Consider the following 22519-nt stretch of genomic DNA (forward strand, 5'->3'; position numbering starts at 1 on the left):
CACAACAAAGGTCGAACCTATCAATATTTTTGTCCAAGTGTTTTTCCTTATTTTCTCTTTGGGGTATAAACCCAGCCATGGTATCAGCCATACCTTTAAAGTATACCAGAGTTCTTGAGTTTCATTTAAAAGTCTAACTTAAGTGGAGACTGAAGTAAGTTAAACTTCAGCTTTTTCCTTTGCCAAGTTATATTTGAAATTCATTCTTGGAATTGAGCAATCAGCTGGTCAAAGAATTTAATAATGAAATTTTCCTAGGATTACAGAGATTCTCCTGGGGCCACAGACAACCCATTCCAGCAGCCCCCGGGGGTGCAGGAGAAGATGATGGACAGGATTCTGGCTAGCAGGAAACTGGAGGGTTCCAACTATACTGACAGGATACAATCCAGCTTGTGAAAGGAATCTTGGCCAGAGGCTGGGCTGTGAAGGGGCTGCTTACAATGGAGACTCACCAGGGTGGTCCCTGCCCAGGAGGGGGTCTTCTTGGAAAGAGTCTCTGGTTCACTGGGGAAGACCAGCTAAGACAAAAGGAGGACTTGGCATCTGCTTAGCCCCACCTAACTGGGATTGTCACTTACTTTAGGGTCCAAGATTCAGTCTGAGACTGCCAGCCTGAGACTCCCTTCAGGGGGGCTTCACAGGGACGGGGAACAAGTCCCAGCTTTGGGGTCTCCAATTTACAAGCTAGTCCTACAACTTGGGGTTTATCAGATCATACTAGGCTACCACTTTGGGGCTTCTAGATTCCATGTTGACACTCAGTTTCCTTCTCTGTGACAAGGGGAGATCCCAGCACCTCCTCCCCAGGCTTGGGGATCACAGATCCAGTCAGTGATCAATCAACATTTATTAAACACCTGCTGTGTGCCAGGCTGTAGTCTGAAGCAGCTTCCAGTCTAAAGAAGAAGATGCAGGGCGGGACTGGAAGGGGTAACGGGGGAGGAGGAAGAAGGCTGCAGCTACCAGGCTGGGGAACAATTCGTGTGTGGCCCCTCCCCCACCAGGGCCCGACTACATTTCCCAGAATGTCTGTGTGATGACTTCACGAATGTCTTGGCACCTCGCTCTGTGGCCCCCCAGGGCATGCTGGGAATGTCACGAGGGCCGTCTCCTCTCCCGGAGGGCTCAGTCCTAGTTCCTGGACCTTTCTTCCTTGAGGGGGCTGGGGTTTGGGGACGGAGCCGGTGCTCAGGCGCGGCCGGGGCTCCCTGCTCTGGCAGAGGAGACTTTCTGCTCTCTACATCCTGGGGAGAGAGAAGACGCGGGTGGCCGAGTTGCGGGTAACTGAGCCCGGGATTGTGGGGGAAGGAGGCGGTGGGGAGAGACGCGGAGCTTCCCCACCTGGGCACCGGAGAGGTGCGGCAGGGCGGTGTTTGGGAGTGTCAGTGCGCGGGGCGAGTGTGATGCCTCTCTGGGACCGTGTCTCGCGTGTGTCCGTGTCTCTCCATCGCTTTAAAGGATTACCCCAAAGGGACAAACACGGAAATGCCGGTGTCCGGAGGGGCGGCTCTGTCTGGAACCCGAGCCTTGGCGGGGCTTTCCCCTTCCCCAGAGGAGAGAACGCCCCGCCCCACCAAGGCCGGGAGGCAGCTGGGGGAGGGGTTGCGGGGGCTGGTCCGGGCGGTTCCCCAAAGGGGACTCTCAAGTTAGAACCAACCCAAGGGAGAAGCCATCGTGAGTCATGGGGCAGCGGGGGATGCCTGTGCCCACATGCCATCAAGGAGCTCGGATCGCGGGCACTGAAGAAATGCCACCACGATCTCCCCAGCCCTCACCTGGTGCCAGTCTTCCCCTGCTGTGCCCCACCTTGACCCCACTCCCCAGTAACCTCTGCTCCAAGGAGTTCCCTCAATGCACCCCTTCCAGCCAATGCAATTTCTGAATTGAGTGAAGGCAAAGATGGCGCCAGAGAGGGTGGGAGGCCCTTTCCAAGCCTGAGGCTCCCTGTGTGAGGCCAGGGAAGGGCCTGGGAGCCCCTCTCATCCCTCCCCCTCCCTAATTCTCCGCAGGTGTACAAAGAGGAAGTCTGCCCACCTTGGGGCTCCCACCCCCTGAAGGAGCACAGTCTGTCTGGAGCAGAGACCCCAGAGCCAGAGGGAATGGCCCCCGGGACCCTGAGGTTCCCTTCCCAGGTGAGTGGGGTCCATCCTGTTGTGTTAGGATTTGGGTTACGGAAAGAAGAGACAACATATAAATACATTTAGATGTATTGTTTGGGAAGGGTAGTAAGGAATAAGGGATTAGGACTAACCTTATACTTCATTTAAAAACCAATATATATTAACTATCTAAACTTGGAGAAGAATTTTGGAAAATTACAATAAACAAAACATTGCATAAGTTTTACAATGAAAAATCAAACCAAACATTAAACTCACTTATGCAAATACATGTAACAATAAATATTAGTGAGCTATGTACATAATTTATATACATAGTACATACCTATAATATATACATGTATTCTATACATATGCACATTCATACACTTATGTACACCTAATTTACACATAGTTTGCATATAGACATATAATACAATTAATTTATAATCATATGGCCTCTTTACATATATTTATATATTTATTTACAATTTTGTTTGATATGTGATGTTATATGTTGCTTGTGTTGTGTAATTTATGATGTAGTACAAGTCAGTATCTAATATTCTCATATTACTTATTTTTACCTAACTAATCTCTGCCTTCAAAATATTTCCCATAACTAACTAAATTTCTATACCAAAACTAAATCCAAGTATAGAACTACATTTTGTCAGTAAATAACATATCTATAGCTAATCATAACAATGTTAGAACCCTAACTACACATTGTTTCAGTCATTTAAGTAGTGATTCAATGTAACCTAACCATGTTTATGTTTTGTGTGTATGTTTTATTATGTTGTTACTTTTGCTATGTCATGTTGTTTTGCTATTTTTATGTCAGTGTTACTGTTATGTAAGATTTATGTTACGGTTGTATGCTACATATTTACACCTTACTTCAGATCTTTCTTTTCTCTCACCTCTGCAATTCCACAGTAGTAAATATATTTGGGTTTGTCTGTGAAATAAATGCTATATTATTATAATACATTACCCCAAAGTATAAATTCATTGTTCCATTTATCCTGTAATCTCTTCTTTGCAAATTTCACAGAGTCTTTTAAATTTATCAATTTTTCAGTCTTTTAACAATATCCATTAATTCCTGAATTCTCCTCTCCATCTGCATTATCCTCTGTCTTCTTCCCCACTTCTATCCTCTCCTTACTGATCTTTTTGACTATAGACACAATTTGCCTGATGGTTCCATCTTTCTGCAATCTCTTTGTCTTTTTCTTCTTCAGTGATTTGTACATTTCCATCATTTATACCATGTGCTAATTTTATATGTGAACAATAATATCAGGAATCTCTACCCAAAACTTTTACTGAAGATGGAGAAACTAACACAATAGTGTAAGGACCTAATGAACTTTCCTGTGTTGCTGGTGTTTTAGCAAAAATTTTTACATATACCATATCTCCTGGTTCAAAATTATGAAGAGAATAATCCAAAGGACCAGTTTTAATTGATACTGCCATATCATGTAATGTATACACTGTATTACAAGTTTTTGCTTGTAGTGGAGCATGTCCAAAGAGCATTTCATAAGATGATATATGCAAATCTGCTCCTGGTCTCGTACATTGTCTGATATTGAAACCACTTTAAAAGACTGATATATATTAATTTAAAGTTGCCAGGGAATTCAGGTATGTAATTCCTAAATGAAACACTCAAGTCAACTGCCAACTTTTTTTATGGTGTTTTAATTACAAACAGGAGGAAGAAAGTATTAGAGGGACAGAGAGGGAGAAGGAAAGGAGAGAGAAGGAAAGAGGTTTTAAATACCCACTCTGCTCAGGCTGAGCCAAAGCGGACTTTAAGGCCCTGGATAGCCAAGGCAAGGAAAGAGATTAGTCCTTATCACTCACATGACCAATCTGGAGAAAAACAGTCTGCGGGCTCCTCCAACTCCAAGCACCAGCCTCCAACTGCCTCTAGCCATCCTCACAGGAAGTCTCGAGAACGCCAGAGGCTATTCTCTACTTCCTGCATCTCACATGTGCTAATGGTGGCTCTAGCTTGTCCTAGGACTGCCCAGAGGTCTGTCCTTTTTGCACATATATGTTGAAGGCCATATTCTCAAATAATTAAATCTCTAGTTTTGCTGCAGCCCTTCCTAATCTTGTTACCCTGCTTAGAGTGGAGAATGTAGTTTCCAAGACCTAATTCTGTTATTCCAAGTATCTCTATTGTTATTGATCAGGAAATAGCTAAATCCCATCTTCTTTTTTTTTTAATTTTATAATATTTTATTAGATCGTTTCCAAGCATTATTCATTAAAGACAAAGATCATTTTCTTCCCCCGCCCCAGTAGCTGACGCATGATTCCACTGGGTATCACATATGTCTTGATTCGAACCCATTGCCATGTTGTTAGTATTTGCATTAGAGTGTTCCTTTAGAGTCTCTCTGTCACATCCCCTCAACCGCTGTATTCAGGCAGTTGCTTTTCCTCCGTGTTTCTACTCCCACAGTTTATCCTCTGCTTATGAATAGTGTTTTTTCTCCTGGATCCCTGCAAATTGTTCAGGGACATTACACCGCCATTAATGGAGAAGTCCATTATGTTCGATTATACCACAGTGTATTAGTCTCTGTGTACAATGTTCTCCTGGTTCTGCTCCTCTCGCTCTGCATCACTTCCTGGAGGTTGTTCCAGTCTCCATGGAATTCCTCCACTTTATTATTCCTTTGAGCACAATAGTATTTCATCACCAACATATACCACGATTTGTTCAGCCATTCCCCAATTGATGGGCATCCCCTCGTTTTTCAAGTTTTGGCCACCACAAAGAGCGCAGCTATGAATATTCTTGTACAAGTCTTTTTGTCCATTATCTCTTTGGGGTACAGACCCAGCAGTGCTATGGCTGGATCAAAGGGCAGACAGTCTTTTATCGCCCTTTGGGCATAGTTCCAAATTGCCCTCCAGAATGGTTGGATCCATTCACAACTCCACCAGCAATGCATTAATGTCCCTACTTTGCCACATCCCCTCCAGCATTCATTACTTTCCTTTGCTATCATGTTAGCCAATCTGCTAGGTGTGAGGTGATACCTCAGGGTTGTTTTGATTTGCATCTCTCTGATTATAAGAGATTTAGTAATAGTCTTGATTTCTTTAACTGAAAATTGCCTATCCATGTCCTTTGCCCATTTATCAATTGGAGAATGGCTTGATTTTTTTGTACAATTGATTTAGCTCTATAAATTTGAGTAATTAAACCTTTGTCAGAGGTTTCTATGAAGATTTTTTCCCAATTTGTTGTTTTCCTTCTGAAAATCCCATCTTTTAAAGAATGGTCTGAATAGGGTGGAGTAGTTTTGAAATTCACAATAGGTAAAACAAAGCTATGGGAAGAATCTCTGGCCATTTGAGATGAGATTCAGCACAGATCTTCCCAACCCCATATTCTTTATTCCCTTATTTATGTTTTCCACTTGCCCTGAATTTTGTGGATGATAAGACACAAAATATTTTAGTGTTATTCCTAGATTTTTGGGATCCTTTATCAGAGTGTATTGTTAATGGTACTCCAAATTTAGGTATAATTCCCCAGACCTGGCTGAGCTCTCCTAAGGTAGCATCCAGGAAAACTAGGTCTTCTGCCTTTCCCAGCCTCCAGGGATGCCATCACTGCTTGCCCTCAGTTTGAGCTCAAGGGTCAGCCCCATCTACTGCTATGTATGTAATGTGTTCTGGGGATTTTCCAGGGCCTTAGTAGTCCCTGCCTGAATGTGCAGGTACAGGTTCCAGACAGAGAGGCACAAGCACTGTCATTTATTCATCCATCCTCCAGTGTGACACCCTTTGTCAATGGGGCATCCTTGTATGTCCCACAATTCCAGAAATGGCACAGGGACAGTCTCTGTAACTGACCACCTGGACCCAGGTTTGGAATAAGTAGTTTACTTAAGAATAATGTGAATTTTACAAACTGTGTTGTGGTACTGAGGCAATTGTATTAAATGAACAACCTTAGATGTCCCTCAAAGGTAAATTCTTTTTAGAGATCAAGAATAACAAGCCCTTAAACCACTTGGATCCGGTCCAGTGGACCTACACAGATTTTCCCTTCTGTGAAGACCTAGAAAGCTGCCAGGTATAGACAAAGTTCACTCAACTCCCGAGAAGACTCAGGTTCAACAAATTCAACTCTGGTGGAGTCACAAAACTACCCCTGTGGACCTCTTTCTATGACCCTGCATGTGGCTCATTAGAAATTATAGTGAAAAAAATAGGAACTACAATATACCCTGATGTGACAGGAGTTGACAAAATAGCCTATAAAAAATGTCACCTCTTAAGAGATGGGGCATACTTTAGCTCAGAGGAGATCTTTAATGAGGAGTCAGAAAACAGAACCCCTAAAAGAAAAGCTCTTGCAAATCCCCAGAACTTATTCCAAAGGGATCTGAGAATCCTGAATTCTTGCTTTAATCACACCATATTGATGAAGTGTGTGAAATAAAGAAATGTCTGGGCCATAATTCTGAGCTGAAGGTCCAAACCTTTTATTGTGGTAAATGAAAGCTAGAGCTGTCACCACCCCAGCCGGGAGCAAAGGTGTCATATAGACATACAATAGGATGGTTTGTGGGTTTTTCACCAATAATTAGCACACGTCACTAACGAGGCAGAAGGCACATAGGATGTTCAGAAACATGCAGTGGTGTTTGGTGACAAAGTCCTAAGTTGAGTACAAGGTTGAGATCAGAAAATGTATTTAATCCTCCAGGAGTATCTGTTATGATTAAAATTTGGGCCAAACTGTGACAGGTAAAAATTAGTTTTACTCTAGAAGTATTACATTTTTTAGAGGTTTATTAAAGGTTAAGAATTTAAGAAAATACAAGTAAGAAAGCGGGTGCCTAGGTGGGCCGAGAGGCCCATTCAACCTCACCTACATCATGAGAGAAGCGTCTGCTTGGAAGTGGAAACAGGAAAGAGAGCGAGCTATAGACTGGAGACTCTTTAAATAATCATTTTTTCTCAGCCCAGGTGAAAATTCAGGTGAAAAAAACCAAAGCATCTCCAGAGCTAGAGCAAGGACTTTTAGTGATTGGAGTCCGGGGTTGAAGTCTCAATTTTTACACATTATACTACTTAGGTCATAGTAACCTTTCTGGAACACAGTGCTTTGGGGAGCTTCTAGTTGTCATAAATCATGAAATGATCAAACATTGAATATGCCTGGACATTTTTTGTATGATCTCATCAGGCCAGTTGGACACTCACTACTCCCAATGAACCCATGGGTTTCAGCTTCTCTAGATAACTACAGAGACCTAAAGCTTTTATTCTTCCAACAGAAGTCTTCAATATCATTCATCGCTAAAATATTCTAATATACCAAGCTATCCCTGCCAATACTAGGGCCAATATTCTACAATTGTAATTGATATCATATGCACAATTGATGAATAAATGGATCTCTTAATTATAATTGCAGTTACTTGTATAAAGGATTATCTGTGATCAGTTGTTTCATGATTAATAATATAAAGGAAATAAAACAATTTTCCTTTCAATATGTATAAGATAAATTGCAGGAAGTCAAAGGAAAAAGATGGATCCATAAAGGTTTCTTGCAGAAGATAAAATTTGATTTGGTTTTTGTTTAATTTTAATGACAAATTTTAATATAAATTTTCCAAATGTATGTTGTCTCCCTCCTTCTTCCCCACCCTGCCCTACAGCCAATGCAGAATTGACAAAGAAAATGACATTTTATTCCAGACCTGAAACAATCCAGTGAACTGAGGAGGCAGAGCCTAGTAGGGAGAGCAGTAAAGGCTGCGGGAAGAGCCAGAGGAGGCCAGAATAATGTGAAGTCAGGAGATGGAGTCTCATGTGAGGAACAAGTCTCCAGGGTCCCTGGATTCTTAGAGTATGAAAGAGAATATGGAAAGCAGAAAGGAAAATAAGGAGGGAGCACTCAGGGTAGCCAGCCTTGTTCTTTGCTGCCCAGGTGGCAAACCAAGTCCTGGTCTGTTGTAGATGCCTGTTAAGAGTCTAGACTGAAGAGTGCTCATTCTGCTGGCATTGGCATTCCAGATAGTAGAGGGCAGAGCTTGTGGTAAAGAGGCCGGAACTGTCCTGAGATCCTGGGCTTGGGTGCCATTGGAGGATATCTTTGATCTTGGAAGTTCAGAGGTAGGACAGGTGGGGCAGTGGGGTCTACTAGGACCCACTCAGAGTAGCCTCCTTCAAAACAAGAAACTGTCTTTCCTTGGAACTGAGGTTTCTCTGCATTCTTCCCTTTGAGCCCAGATTTCTCTGCTTTTCTTTGGGGCTGAGATCTTTCTGCCTTCTTGTTCTAGGTTATTTCTGAATGAGTGCCTTTTACTGCTCCTGCTAGTGGTGGTGGCTGCCCTTTCCACCTGGCCTCATCCTTTCCACCAGAACTCTGAATGCTCTTCAGATTGGTCAGGAGCAATTCTCCCTCTCAGACCTGGCTCCAGAGAGTACTCTCTGCCCCTGCTACTGTTGTGGGAGAGCTTTCTTGTGTGAGAGGTAATGCTGGCTCTGACCCAAAGAAATTCAGCTCAGACCCATTCATCTCAAGACAGGAAGGGGTCTACATAGTGCTGCTATAGGGTTGGACAAAGCCATTTCAGGGGAGTGGAATCACCCTCAGGTCGGTTCAGAGGATAATGGAATGGCCCCTGTAGGGTTTTAGGTGGGGAATTGTATCTTCCCATGCTAACTAAATATAAAACGACTGAATATATTCCAGTAACAAATGACATTTATCATAAAGCAAAGATAGGATATTTTGGCTAAGGTGTATCATACCTAATGTTTTTGCCAAACCTTGAATATAGCAGGAGATTATTCTTCTTCACTTAGCTAGAATCAGAGTCTCATCCTATATAACTGTGGAATCCTCTTCATGCTTTCATCTAGATGAGAGTATTTCACCCTTTTAGGAAAGAGAATTTTTCTTTGTTTTCTCCTCATTAATCACTGGTAATATTCCCCCCTGAGAATATGCAGTACTTGCTATCTTCTCACAATTTTCATAAAAATGTTCTTACAAGATCAATTCTGATACTTGTAATGAGGAGGAATTTCAGATCACCTTCTCTCTTCTCCAGAGAATTTCCTACATCTCACAGAAAACACATACACTCTCCCTAATTCAATAGGGAAAAGCATTTCAGAGTAAGACACTTCTACAGCCTTTACTCATCCAACATGATTCTTACTTCAGATACAAAATGCCTTTGTCGATATTCCATTGTGCTCTGAATAAATGCTGGCTCTGACATTCTTCGAGGCTATGAATTTGGGGTAAATCACTTGTGTGCTTTCATTTTCTGCACTTGGTTGATCAGGACCAAACTAGTTGAATTCTTAGGGTTCAGCTCTAAATCTCATAAGTTTTTCTGCTATAGGGGTCAATAACATTGAGGGATGTGGTTGTGGACTTCACCCAGGAGGAGTGGCGCCTGTTGGATCATTCTCAGAAAGAGCTGTACAAAGAGGTCATGCTGGAGAATGTGCAGAATCTACAATCTGTGGGTAAGGACGATTTCCTCTGTGAACTCTGAATCTGCCAGAAAGAGAATGTCTTCATTCCATGACAAATGTGCAGGACTTTATGCCTTTGCCAATAATTAGAAAAGCAAAAGTGATGATCTCTGCATAAGGTTTTTCTTCGGCATGTTTTCCATAAAAAAAAAAAAAAAGTCTTTGAATTCTGTGATGGGAAGCTGGTACATTGCTTTCTTGCTTCTCTTGTGTTTTAGGTAGCTTCAGGTGAAAACTCAAAACAGTGTTACAGATTTACATTTCTGAAGCTAATCACAGAATTCATCTAGTCCAGCTTCTAATGAGACCTGAATTTTGTGTGCAAATTCTGTTAATAACCAGGCTGCCTTTCCTTGAAGATGGACATTGAAGGGAACCTTCTAGGCAGCCCTTTCCCATTTGAGATTAGAAAGAATATCTTGTTCAAAAGTATTAATCGAGACTATCATTCTTTGCAGATGATTTGATTGTATCCTTAAAGAGTCCTAGAAAATCAACTAAAAAGCTAGTGGAAATTATTGACAACTTTAGCAAAGTTGCAGGGTAAAAAATAAATCCAAATCATCAGCATTTCTGTATATTCCAACAAAACATAGTAGTAGTTTAAAAAGAAACTGCATTTAAAATTGCTGTAGATAATATAAAATATTTAGGAATCAATCTGCCAAGACAAACTGTAATATTTATTGGGGAAATGTGGGATTGATGAGCAGAGGATACTGAAGGTCTTGTAATAGGGAATGGAGGAGTTGAAGGGAGAGAGGGAATATGACTGCTGGTGAGGTAAAAGAAGAGAGATGCCCCCTGCCGAGAGGCTATTTTTGAGAAATGGGCCAGTTATGATAGTCTGCTCTATAGAATGAGGTTACACATACCCCAGAGCAGTTAAGCATGGACCCTCCTTAGGGACAAGCTTCCCCAGAGCAAATTCTCCCAGCAGCGGTCCAGTAAGGACCATTTATAGTTGAATGGCTGGCCTGAGGTTCAGCTCCCTCTATGTTCCCTGAAATCATAGGCCTCTTATCTGACTGCAGTTATTTGAATAAAGATAAATTTTAATAACAAGTTTGATTTGGGGAGGTATCCGGGAAGAAGGATTTCCCTAGATGAGGTTTGAGTCTCTCAGCTTTTGAGCTGAGACCAGGCCTCACAGGCTGGTGGAGGGTTTCTTTTATTCTTTCTATGCTGATGTGTGCTAGTTTTCTTAAGTTCAAAGTCTTAGCAGTAGACAGCAAGAGGAAGAAAAGTTCTGACTTTCAGAGTTGGTTGGGCCTGTCGCTTCAGGTTGACACCCTAAAGACCAGCCTTACAGTCCAAACTGCTTCCTTTAAGTCCTTTTGTCTACTGAACATGATCACAGGGATCCAGGTAGAACACACTGTTGGGAAATTCAGGAATAGAAGCACTTGTAACCAGAGGCTCCTCCTGTAACCAGGAAGAGAGGCTCCTTCCAGCTCCAGGACCAGGAAGAGAGAGAGTCACAAGACCAATTGCCACTCCCAGTTGCTCCTTCCCCCACCAACTGTCAGTCTTGTCAATATCTTCTCTCTAACACTCCAACTGCTGTTGGTTCCAACTCAGTGGCAGAAAGTCCAGAACTTGGTTTAGTTTCCCTTCCCACAAAACACAGGGTTTATATGAACACAACTACAAAACACTTTTCACACTATTAAAAATAGGTCCAAATAGTTGGAAAATCATTAATTCCTAATGGGTAGCATAGACTAATATAATAAAAATGACAGTCCTACCTAAATTAATTTACTTATTCAGTGCCCTACCTATCAAACTCCCAAGAAAGGTTTTTATAGAACAAGGAAAAACTGTAACAAAGTTCATCTGGATGAACAAAAGATAAATATCAAGGGAAATAATGAAAAAAAAAGTGAAGGATGGTAGCCTAGAAGTACTAGATCTTAAACTATAGTATAAAATAGTGGTTATCAAAAAAATATGGTACTGGCTAAAAGACAGAAGAGTAGATTAATGGAATAGATAAGGAGTAAATGACATCTGCGAACTAGTGTTTGATTAATCGAAGGATCCTAGCTTTTGGGACAAGAATTCACTATTTGACAAAAACTGTTAGGAAAATTGGAAAACAGTGTGACAAAAAGTAGGTCTAGATCAACATCTCATGCCCTATACCAAGATAAATTTTAAATGGGTACTTAAGGGGGCAGCTGAATGGCTCTGGATTGAGAGCCAGGCCTAGACCCTGGAGGTCCTGGGTTCAAATTTGCCCTCAAACACTTCCCAGCTGTGTGAGCCTGGTCAAATCACTTGACCCCCATTGCCTAGCCCTTACCACTCTTCTGCCTTGATGCCAATACACAGTATTGACTCCAAGACGGAAGGTAAGGGCTTTAAAAAAATAAATAAATAAAATGGGTACTTAAAAGGGACCTAAATATAAAGAGTGAAATTGTAATTGGGTGAACATAGAATAGTATATAATTATAAAGGTTTTGTGCAAACAAAACCAATGCAACCAAAATTAGAAAGAAAGCAACAAAGTAGGAAAAGAATTTTATAACAAAACTGACCAAGGTTTAATTTCTGAAATATATAAGGAACTAAGTCAAATTTACAAAAAAAAAGTCAAGCCATTTCCCGATTGACGAATGGTCAAGGGATATGAATAGTCAGTGTTCACATGGTAATGAGTTCCTGATGGAGTTGTGACTTGATCCAACCATTCTAGAAGACAATTTGAAATTGTGGCCAATGTGCTATAAAGAATGCATACCATGCTCTTTGTGGTGGCAAAAAATTGAAAAATGAGGGGGTGTCCCTCAAATGGGGAATGACTGAACAAATTGTGGTATTTTAAGGTGATAGAATACTATGATGCTTAAAGCATGATGAAGTTTAGGAATTCCATGCGAACTGGAATGACCTCCAGGAAGTGATGAAGAGCAAAAGTAGCAGAACAAGCAGTACATTGTACACTGAAAGCTAAATATTATGGAATGATCGAATGTAATGGCCTTTGCTACCAGTAGAAATTCAATGATCCAGGGCAATGCTGAGGGAATTAGGAGAAAGAATGTTCTCCATATCAACAAAAAGAACTCTGGGAGTAGAAACACAGAAGAAAAACATGATTTATTATGTAATTCGATGGGGATATCATTGGGGCTTTGGCTTTAAAAGATCACTGCATTGCAAAGATGAATAATAGGGAAATAGGTTTTGAACAATGATACATGTGTAACCCAAAGGAATTGCTTGTCAGCTCCAGGAGGGGAGACGAAAGAGGGGTGAAAGAGATGATGAATCATGTAACCTTGTAAAAAAAATATTCTAAATTAATTTTTATAAATAAATGAATAAAAATTAAAAAAAAAATAAACAAAACAAGTATTAATTGGTATGGGGACTGCTCGGTTACTGAGTGAATTCAGAACCAGACTAGAGATTGGAGGTCCTAAGTTCAAATTTTGCCTCAGATTCTTCCTAGTTGTATGACCCTGGGCAAATCACTGAATACCCATCGCCTTGCCCTCAATACTCTACTGCCTTGGAACCAATACACAGTATTGATTCTAAGACAGAAGGTAACAGTTTAAAAAAAAGAAAGAAAGAAAGAAAGAATTAATGGGAGAGGCTGACAAGCAAAAGTTGCAACCACCCTGCAAATATCAAAGGAACCTTAAGTGCTTCTAAAATTCCAGGGTCAAAAAATGAACTAGGGTCAGAATAAGGTGAGTCTACTAAGGAAAATAACATAAAAGTGATTTAACTATATTGAAATAATATAAATAAATATAATTATAACTAGAATAGTAGTTCATTTAAGATAATGTAAGGGAATTGGGATGATCAATCTAAAACCAAAATCAAGTTGTTAACCTGTTCTATCCAATATTTCTCTACCTTCAAATCTAGCTAATTAAACCTCCCAAGTTAATATATATACAAATTGGGAAAATAGTGAAGGTAGGAGGAAAAGGGCTCCAAGGAAAAAGTCTTACTGACAGTTGTCCTCTAGATTCTTGAGCAGATCTGGTGTAAATCACTCTCAGCATCAATCACAAGGAAAGCCACAGGATAGAGTAGTATAGCTACCTCTCTGGGTCCACCCCAGAAGAACCAAACTCAAACTCATTCCCTGGCTGCTTAATTTTCTCTCTCATAAGAATCAAACTGCCCTGCCTTTCTCCAGAGTCAATCTCTCCAGGATTCTGGAATTCTCTCTCTGCTTCCCTTTCCCCACATCCTCTGCACAAGGTCTAGTACCTGGGAACAAGTCAACTTTGAGACCATGTGTCCTTAAGCATTTATTATTGCATTGCAGACACATCCCTTGAAATCCAAAGGCCTGACCCAAGGCTGCAGTGGTACCCTAACGCCACTTTTGGCCCCTTCAAGCCTGTGGTGAAGCCCTTAGCCCCAGAGCAACATAACTGCCAGTTCTCTGAGTCCTGCAAGCCACAAGTAGTCCCTAGAGCAGACTGAGTCAGCAGTAACTTTCAGAGCACCTTGCTCACAGACCATGATAACCATCCTGGAATGAAAGGAAAATTGCTGAAAATCAGGACTACAGGACACAGTAAGGTCAAACTGTTTATATGTGTTTGTGGAGAGATTGAAGCAAGAATACCCATTATCACTACTATTATTTATTATTGTACTAGACATATAATACTTAGCAATAACAGAATAAAAAGAATTGAAGAAGGTAAAGTAAACAGTGAAGAAACTAAACTATCACTCTTTGCTAATGCTGGGATGTTGTACTTGGAGAATGCTACACAACTAAAAAAACTAGTTGAAATATGTAATAATTTTAGCAAAGTTACATGATGCGGTATAAGCCCTTATAAATCATCAGCATTTCTATACTTTTCCAACAAAGTCTAGCAGCAAGTGTTAGTAAGAGAAATGCCATTTAAAATAACTCAAGACAATATAAAGTATTTGGCAGTCTATTTTCCAAGTCAAACACAGGAATTATTTTAAAGCAGTTACAAAACACTTTTTACTCAAATTAAGTCATGTCTAAACATTTGGGAAAACATTAATTGCTCATATGTAGACCAAGCTATTATAATAAAAAACATTTCTACCTACATGATTTTACTTATTCAGAGACTTACCAATGACAGTATCAAAGAATACTTGTAGAACTAGAAAAATAATAAAATTCAGCTGGGAGAACAAAAGATCAAGAATATCAAGGAATTAATATTTTAAAAAATTTTGAAGAATCTTATTCTTGCAGTACCAGATCAAAAAGCATAGTATAAAACAATAATCATGAAAACAATCTGGTACTTGCTAAGAAATAGAAGTGTGTTTCAATGGAATAGATGGGGGCAAATGGCCTCAGAAATCTAATTGATTAACCCAAAGATCCCTGCTTTGGGGATATGATCTCACTATTTTAGCAACAACTGCTAGGAAAATTGGAAAACGGTATGGCAAAAATTATTGTAGACCAGTAGCTCACACCCTATACTAAGATATTCTGAAAATAAACATATGACTTAGGCATACAGGGTGATATTATAAATAAACTCAAGAAACATGAAGTTGTTTTCCTATTAGATCTATGGAGAAGGGAAGAATTTATGACCGAATGAGTTAACATTACATGATATAAAATGAATAATATTACATTTAACCTTTTTTTTTTTTAAATAAAACCAATGTAATCAGGATAAAAAGAGAAACAAACTGGAAAAAAATTGTTTTATAACAGATTTCTCTGAGCTCATTTCTCAAACATATGAAGAATTAAGTCAAATTTATGAAACTCCAAGTCATTCCCCAGTTACCAAATGATGAAAGGTTCTGAATAAAGTTTTCAGAAGAAGAAATTAAAGCTATCAATAATTATATGAAGAAGTGTCCTAAATCCCTCTTGATTAGAGAAGTAAATTAAAGAAACTCTGAAGTATCACCTCACCCCTAAGAGATTGGCCAATATGATAATAGTAAAGAAAAGTGACAGAGGTTGAAGGGAATATGGGAAAATTGTTAAACCTAATGTCCTGCTGATGGATTTGTGAACGGATCCATTTATTCGGTATTCAATTATGAAAGTAAACAATATGGAAATAAAATTTAAAAAGAAGTCTAAAACTGCAGCTCAAAACCCCTAATTCTGCCTGGTCTAGTAAATTTAACCTTAGTCTTTCTTTATTCTTCCCTCCAATTCCATGCCAGATGTTAGGAATAAAAAGAAAATAAGCATTTTAAAATATCCTCTCTGTGTCCTGTACTAGGTAAACTAGTTTATAATTGTCATTAATTTCACAACATCCCTGTGAGTTTGATATTCTTATTGTCTTCAATTCATAATTGAGGCAACTGAGGTGAAGAGAAGTTCAATAACTTGCCCAAGGGAACCCACTTACCCATTTACTCTAAGTTCTGACTTCTTAACTTACCTTTAAATTCTAGAAAATGAAGATTGTGAAGTAATGTTCCTATCCTTCTATTACAAGAGGTAAATCAAGATGGAATTTCCTGATTGCAAATGTGTTCTTTGATCTCTGCCTTCCTGGAAATGTCCCAACAGTGAATACAACAAAAACCATTCTGTATCCTTTACTTGCATGCCCTCTTTCTGTTGTGGGGATCGAATTTTTTATTTTTCTCTCCTGATCCCTTCCTTCTTCCTTTTCTCCAGGGGTTAGAGTTCCCAGAGAAAAATTTGGCACCTGTTTTCAGCAAGGGCAATCACCATCACTGCTAGAACAAAAAGACCAATGGGGCTGCTGTCCAGGTGAGTCAGGGGAAAGTAGGTGCATGAGGGCTATTACCTCATAAGGCTTTTATCTATTATTGTAATGGGAATGCTAGTTTTGGTGGGTGACAGGCCAACACAGAAGTAACCTATTCATTCCCTGAGAGATGGATAGGGTATGAGACTAAATACTTAACATGGTGGAGTAAATGGTGAAATATCTTTTCTCTGTAGAGAAAAAAAGAAAACTTATATTCTACTTTGAGAATTACTGCATGAGTGAAGTAGTTTCTCAGTTTAGCAGATGAAATTTAGCAAGATTGACCATGCAATGGAGCTTTCAGAATGATGAGAACAGAGTATCTAGAAGGATACCAGAGATAGACAAAATTAGAAGAAAAATCAAAGATTAACTGAGTCTGAGTATCAATACTGTGTATAGGTTCCAAGGCAGAAGAATGGGAAGGGCTAAGCAATAGGGGTTAAGTGATTTGCTCAGAGTCACATCACTAGTGTGACAAGGAAATCACTTTAAAAGACTAATATATATTAATTTAAGGTCGCCAAGGAATTCAGCTATGTAATTCCTAAATGAAAACTCAAGTCAGCCGTCAACCTTTTATAGAGTTTAATTACAAACAGGAGGAAGAAAGGAATTAGAGATATAGAGAGAGAAGGAGAGAGAAAGGGGAGAGAAGGGAATAGGACTTAAATACCCCTTCTGTTTAGGCTGGGCCAAAAGGCCCAAGCCCTTAGATAGCTGAGGCAAAGAAAGGAGATCAGTCCCTATTACTCATGTGACCAAAATGGAGAAACAGTCTCAGGGGCCTCCACCTCCAGCTTCCTTCAGAGCAGCACAACCTCTCAGAGCCAAAAAACTCTCCAACCAACCCCCGTCCTCAGACCTCTCTATCTTTAAGGAAACCATCAAAATTCCCTCCCCTCAGTTCTCACATCTACCAATCACTGTCCATCATTTTCCCTGTGCCAATGGTGGCTCTAGCTTAACCCAGGACCGCCCAGAGGTCTGTGGCTTTGCACATGTCTGTTGAAGGTCATATTCTCAAATAATTAAATCTTGATCTTTTGCTACAGCCCTTCCTAAATCCTGTTACCCTGAGTAGGGTAGAGATTGCAATTTCTAAGACCTGGTTCTGTCATTCCAAGTATCTCCATTGTATCAATTCTAAAATCAATCATGACTCAAAGAAATTCCTGTTCTATGTTTAAGCATAGATCAGAGCCCTTTCCATTGTTCAGCAAAAGGTTTCTGTCCTAAAGTAATCTTAAGAAGGGAGGAGGAGGAACCTCCCATGCCAATGGGGTTCACATTCCAATAGAGTTCCCACTCTCAATAGGAAATTTTTCAAGTATGAAATTTCCCAATGGTGAAATTTCCAACATTTATAAGTCTAAGAAATTTTAAGGTTTACAATCCCCCCTGATGATTATTGGGAGACTAGTCTCCCCATTGATCATTTAACATAATCATTTTGTAGTTCTAAATTCACTTCTAACTAAAGATATATACAATATTCAATTTTCTAAGAGAAATTAGAATAGTGAGAGAGGAAATAGAAAAGAAAAGAAAGCAAAACCAATGTTTTGCTAGGCGCATTGACAGAAAGCCAAATTAGGGGCAGTCCCTTTTGGCATAAATGTGTACAGTTACAATAAATGTTCAAAAGTTCAGTCCAATCAATCACATCCAAAGTTCATTCTTGATCTTCTTGATGAAGTGTAGGTTTTCGGCATCTTTCTGCAACAGTTCATTCTCTGGATATAAACATTTCAAGCTTCTTGAAGATCTTTTCTCGAACAGAATCAAAATCTTTGATTTTTATAACAGTAAAATCTTAAACAAAATTCAAAATTCTTGGGTTTTTATAAAAATACAATCTCAAACAAACAAAATTCAAAAATAAAAAAATTCTTAAGATTTTAAATTAAAATACACTAGGAAGTATCTGAGGTCATATTTGAACCTAGAACCTCTTGTCTCTAGGCCTGGCTCTCAATCCACTGAGTTACCCAGCTGCCCCTTAAAGTTTGACTTGTAAAGGAAAGATAAAAAGGGCATTGGAGAAAGACTATTCTATACTGTGGACAAAGAATGCTCAGTCACAGGATTTGAGTTGTATTTTAGTTGCAAGGAAGTTGGTTAGTCAGTCCTCCATTCTTATGACATGAGTTGCAAAGTGTGATGATAATCTTTTGCCTGCCTCTTTCAGGGTTTGGTTGAGAGGTTTCATTGTTTTTTTTTACGTGAAAATATTTCTAATATCATCCGTCTTGCAGTTATGATGAAATAGTTTATACAAGGACAGATTTTGCTTAAGATTGAAAACTCCTTTTGACCTGAGGAAGAAAAAACTTACATTTCCGTGTGTGTGTGTGTGTGTGTGTGTGTGTGTGTGTGTGTGTGTGTGCATGCTTTCCTTCTGTGTTTATATCATACTTTGTTTTCTTCAGAGGCAGAGACTAATTTTGACGTGAAGGAGAGATGTATCAACGTGAGTTTTTTTGTAGAAGCATCTGGCCCCCAAAAGTGCATCAATGACGTTCCTTGTGACTTTATTGTGAGTGAAATCCGTGACTCTGATAATAAGGTAAATAAAATTCCAATGAGTGACTATGAATTTGATGAAACTGCAGAGAAATTCAGCCAATATTCAGTCCTTAATCAGCATACGAAGTTGAACTTGGGAAATGACTCTTCTCAGGATAATGAATACAGCACATGTTTTCCTGAAGAAGTAGGATTTATTCAGTTGCCAGAGAAACCTCCTGAAATGCTCATGTATCAAGGTAACCTGGGTGAAATGGCCTTTGACTGGAGTTTAGACCTCATTAGCCATCCTAAAAGTAAATGTATAGAGATGTTTACTGTGAATAATAAAGTTGGGAGACCTTTCAGTCAAATCTCTGAGCTTGGTTCTCATCAAATATGCCACTCTGGAGAGAAGAAACCTTATGAATGTAATCAGTGTGGAAAGGCTTTTACAGTTAGTGCCAACCTTTCTAGACATCAGAGAATCCACACTGGAGAGAAACCTTATGAATGTAAACAATGTGGAAAGACTTTCACTCGGAAGTGCCATCTTGCCAGACATTTCAGAATCCACACTGGAGAGAAACCTTATGAATGCAATCAGTGTGGAAAAGCTTTCCCACGGAGGAGTCGTCTTGCTGCACATCAGAGAATCCACACTGGAGAGAAACCTTATGAATGTACACAGTGTGGAAAGACTTTCACACAAAGAAACTATCTTGCTTCACATCAGACAATACACACTGGAGAGAAACCTTATGGATGTACACAGTGTGGAAAGACTTTCACAGAGAGGGCCTCTCTTCGTCTACATCTGAGAATCCACACTGGAGAGAAGCCTTATGAATGTACACAATGTGGAAAGGCTTTCACTCGGAGGCACCAACTGCTTTCACATCAGACAATTCACACTGGAAAGAAACCTTATGAATGTAAACAATGTGGAAAGGCTTTCACACAGAAGGGTTCTCTTATTGTACATCTAAGAACCCACACTGGAGAGAAACCTTTTGAATGTAAACAATGTGGAAAGGCTTTTACAGAGAAGGGTTCTCTTGGTGCACATCATAGAATCCACACTGGAGAGAAACCTTTTGAATGTACACAGTGTGGAAAGACTTTTAGAAATAGATCTGATCTTCGTAAACATCAGAGAGTTCACACTAGCAAGAAACCTTATGAATGTATATAATGTGGAAAGACTCTCTTACTGAATATCTGAGAGTCCACACTGTGAGAAATTTTATGAATGTAAACAGTGAGGGAAGGCTTTCACACTGCGGAAATGTCTTTCTGTACATTAGAGAACCCACACTGGAAAGAAACCTTAGGAATATAGGCAATGTGGAAAGGCTTTCACATTGAAGAGTCATCTTGCTAGGTATCAGAGCATCCACATTGCAGAAAATATTTATGCATGACATCAATTCAATTAGACAGGAAAACATGAAGTTCCATAGTTGTTTCATTTCAGAAAATCCTCACTGTAGCAAAATGTCATGTGTGATACTGATCTTATAATTGCCACTTTAATTTATTTAACATGAAATAATCCACACTACAGAGAAACTGTAGGAATATGATCAATATAGTAAGGCCTTCAGGCAACAATCACGTTATTCCCAACTGAGAATTCTTTTTGGATTGAAATCTTATTCCTCTGCTAAATGAAGAAAGACATTGAAATGGAGAGTCCAGAGATTGATCAATATGAGGTAATGTCTTCTGAACAGAGCAGTTCTAGATAGATTCCCTATAGGAAGGTTTTCAGCCAGAAATCATCTCTTACTTTTTATCAGAGGATTCATAGTGCAGAAAAACCTGATGAATCTTCTGAACTTGTATATGTGTTCCTCAGGAGGAGGGTGATCACTATTATTTAGAAAACTAGAAAAGGCCTTTTGCTAGAGCCCAGCCTTTATATATGGTCCCAAATAGGAGCCCTCATTAAATACCCCAAATTTCATACTGTGGAAAAAAAAATGTTACAATGATAAAGACTTTTCCTCTGAGATCCTAATGCTTGTCATTCTTCTTCACTATTTGTCAGTATTCGTGTATTACAATTTTTTTAACCACTCTAGTTAATTGGCCCTTGTTTTCTGTCTTTTGCTGTTATATTGTAACAGTTAAATTTTAAGGGAGATGGGGAGACTGAGGCAGGTAGAAATTAGTTTCTCTCTGCAAGGAGTATTATATTTTTTAGAGGTTTATTAAAGGTTAAAGATTAAAAAATATACAAGTAAGAAACATGTGCCTAGGCCAGAGGCCTAGACAAAATAACCTCACATCACGCAAGAGACCGCCTGCTCCAAAACTGAAGTCCAAAAAGAGCCCCCCTCTCAAAAGCTTTTGAATCAGCTTAAAATACCTTCTCGATCTCGGCCCAGGTGAGATTACAAGGCATTCTGGGGAAGTGGAGCAAAGGCTTGTGGGGATTGTAGTCCTGTATTCGAGGCTATTTTTTATAATATATAGATCTCATAGAAACAAAATGAGAATGCATGGGAAAGATGTGGTAGGAATTGGGGACCTGACCCCTACTGCTCAGTCCATTCTATCCATGGCATCAGGCTCAGGATGCATTGGACTGATTTGTGGGTCTGAACAGACCCTCTGATAATGTAATAATGGAGAATTTAAGGTGTCCAATATCTCCTTATCTCTGGAAATGTCAACTAATGGGCACTCAGGGGCCATCCTAAGGTTAAGTTGTCAGGCTAAAGAGAAACAGGACCCAACTCCCTTCATAAGCAAGAGGCAAGGCACCTTCTTTTCTGGGGATGATGGTGATGGAGACACATTTTTTTGCTTAAGGGAATCTCATGCCCCCTTTGAAAAATCATCATTTTCAGAGAAGTAACCTCATTCATTCTTCATTAAAATATAAATGTTCCACAATGAAACAAAGTCCTAATTACTCCTCCCTTTGATAATTACATTCCCTCTAGTCAGAGTCCTAGTAATGGAGAAGGGGGATAAGAATTTCACTTATTCTTATACCTCACAAGGAACAAAGGGGTTTTAAGCAATTCTTTTCAAATTTCTCTGATCAAATATTTCATAGGTACATAACATCATGTAACAAAGGAAGCAATATTATACCTTGTATTATATCATCATTTAAGAATTTATATTGTATCATAATGTATTACAGAGTTCAATATTACTTGTCAAATCATATGATATTATAGTTTTATAGAAATTGTATTAGTGGGGTACTTAAAGGAGGAACCAAAGTTCAGCTCTTTGGGAAATAAATATACAGTGACACTTCCTCCACTTCCCCCAAGTTGAGCTGTTGACCAGTGGAGTCAATCTGACTAGATGAAAAGGGTAAGTAAGATTTTCCCTCAGCCTCCTTCTTGAAATAATGGTTTTTGAAGGTCCTCTCCTAACACATTGAATATTATTCAGGTTTTTATTAAAATCAAGATGTCTATATCAGTTAGATATAAAGGGTTGAAGGGTAATGAAGACAAGAGGAAAAGGAAATCCCTAGCTATTTTCCCTATAAAGATCTTGAGGGTTTTAACCAGGGAGTCTTCTTTAGAAATAAGCTCTACAGTCCCTAAGGGAAAAAAGAGAGTCTTTATCCTAAAGAATGACACTAGTTGA

The 22519-nt window shown here is 39.4% G+C and overlaps 1 protein-coding gene across 2 annotated transcripts; it reads left to right on the forward strand.

The window, feature by feature from the left end:
* The first annotated feature begins 1084 nt into the window (after nucleotides 1–1084).
* LOC130453558 (zinc finger protein 501-like) lies at nucleotides 1085–20984 on the forward strand. Of its 2 annotated transcripts, none has more exons than XM_056796656.1 (5): nucleotides 1085–1359; nucleotides 2013–2135; nucleotides 9518–9644; nucleotides 16294–16389; nucleotides 18823–20984. In XM_056796656.1, the coding sequence occupies exons 2-5, from the start codon at nucleotides 2103–2105 to the stop codon at nucleotides 20091–20093; spliced, it is 1527 nt and encodes a 508-aa protein (XP_056652634.1). In that variant the 5' UTR covers nucleotides 1085–1359; nucleotides 2013–2102; the 3' UTR covers nucleotides 20094–20984. The 2 variants fall into 2 exon arrangements, with proteins under 2 accessions (XP_056652634.1, XP_056652633.1); XM_056796655.1 differs by having other exon boundaries at nucleotides 1085–1283.
* Nucleotides 20985–22519: the final 1535 nt, after the last annotated feature.

This window comes from Monodelphis domestica, chromosome 4, assembly GCF_027887165.1.
Source record: "Monodelphis domestica isolate mMonDom1 chromosome 4, mMonDom1.pri, whole genome shotgun sequence".
In the NCBI taxonomy this organism is placed as follows: domain Eukaryota; kingdom Metazoa; phylum Chordata; class Mammalia; order Didelphimorphia; family Didelphidae; genus Monodelphis; species Monodelphis domestica.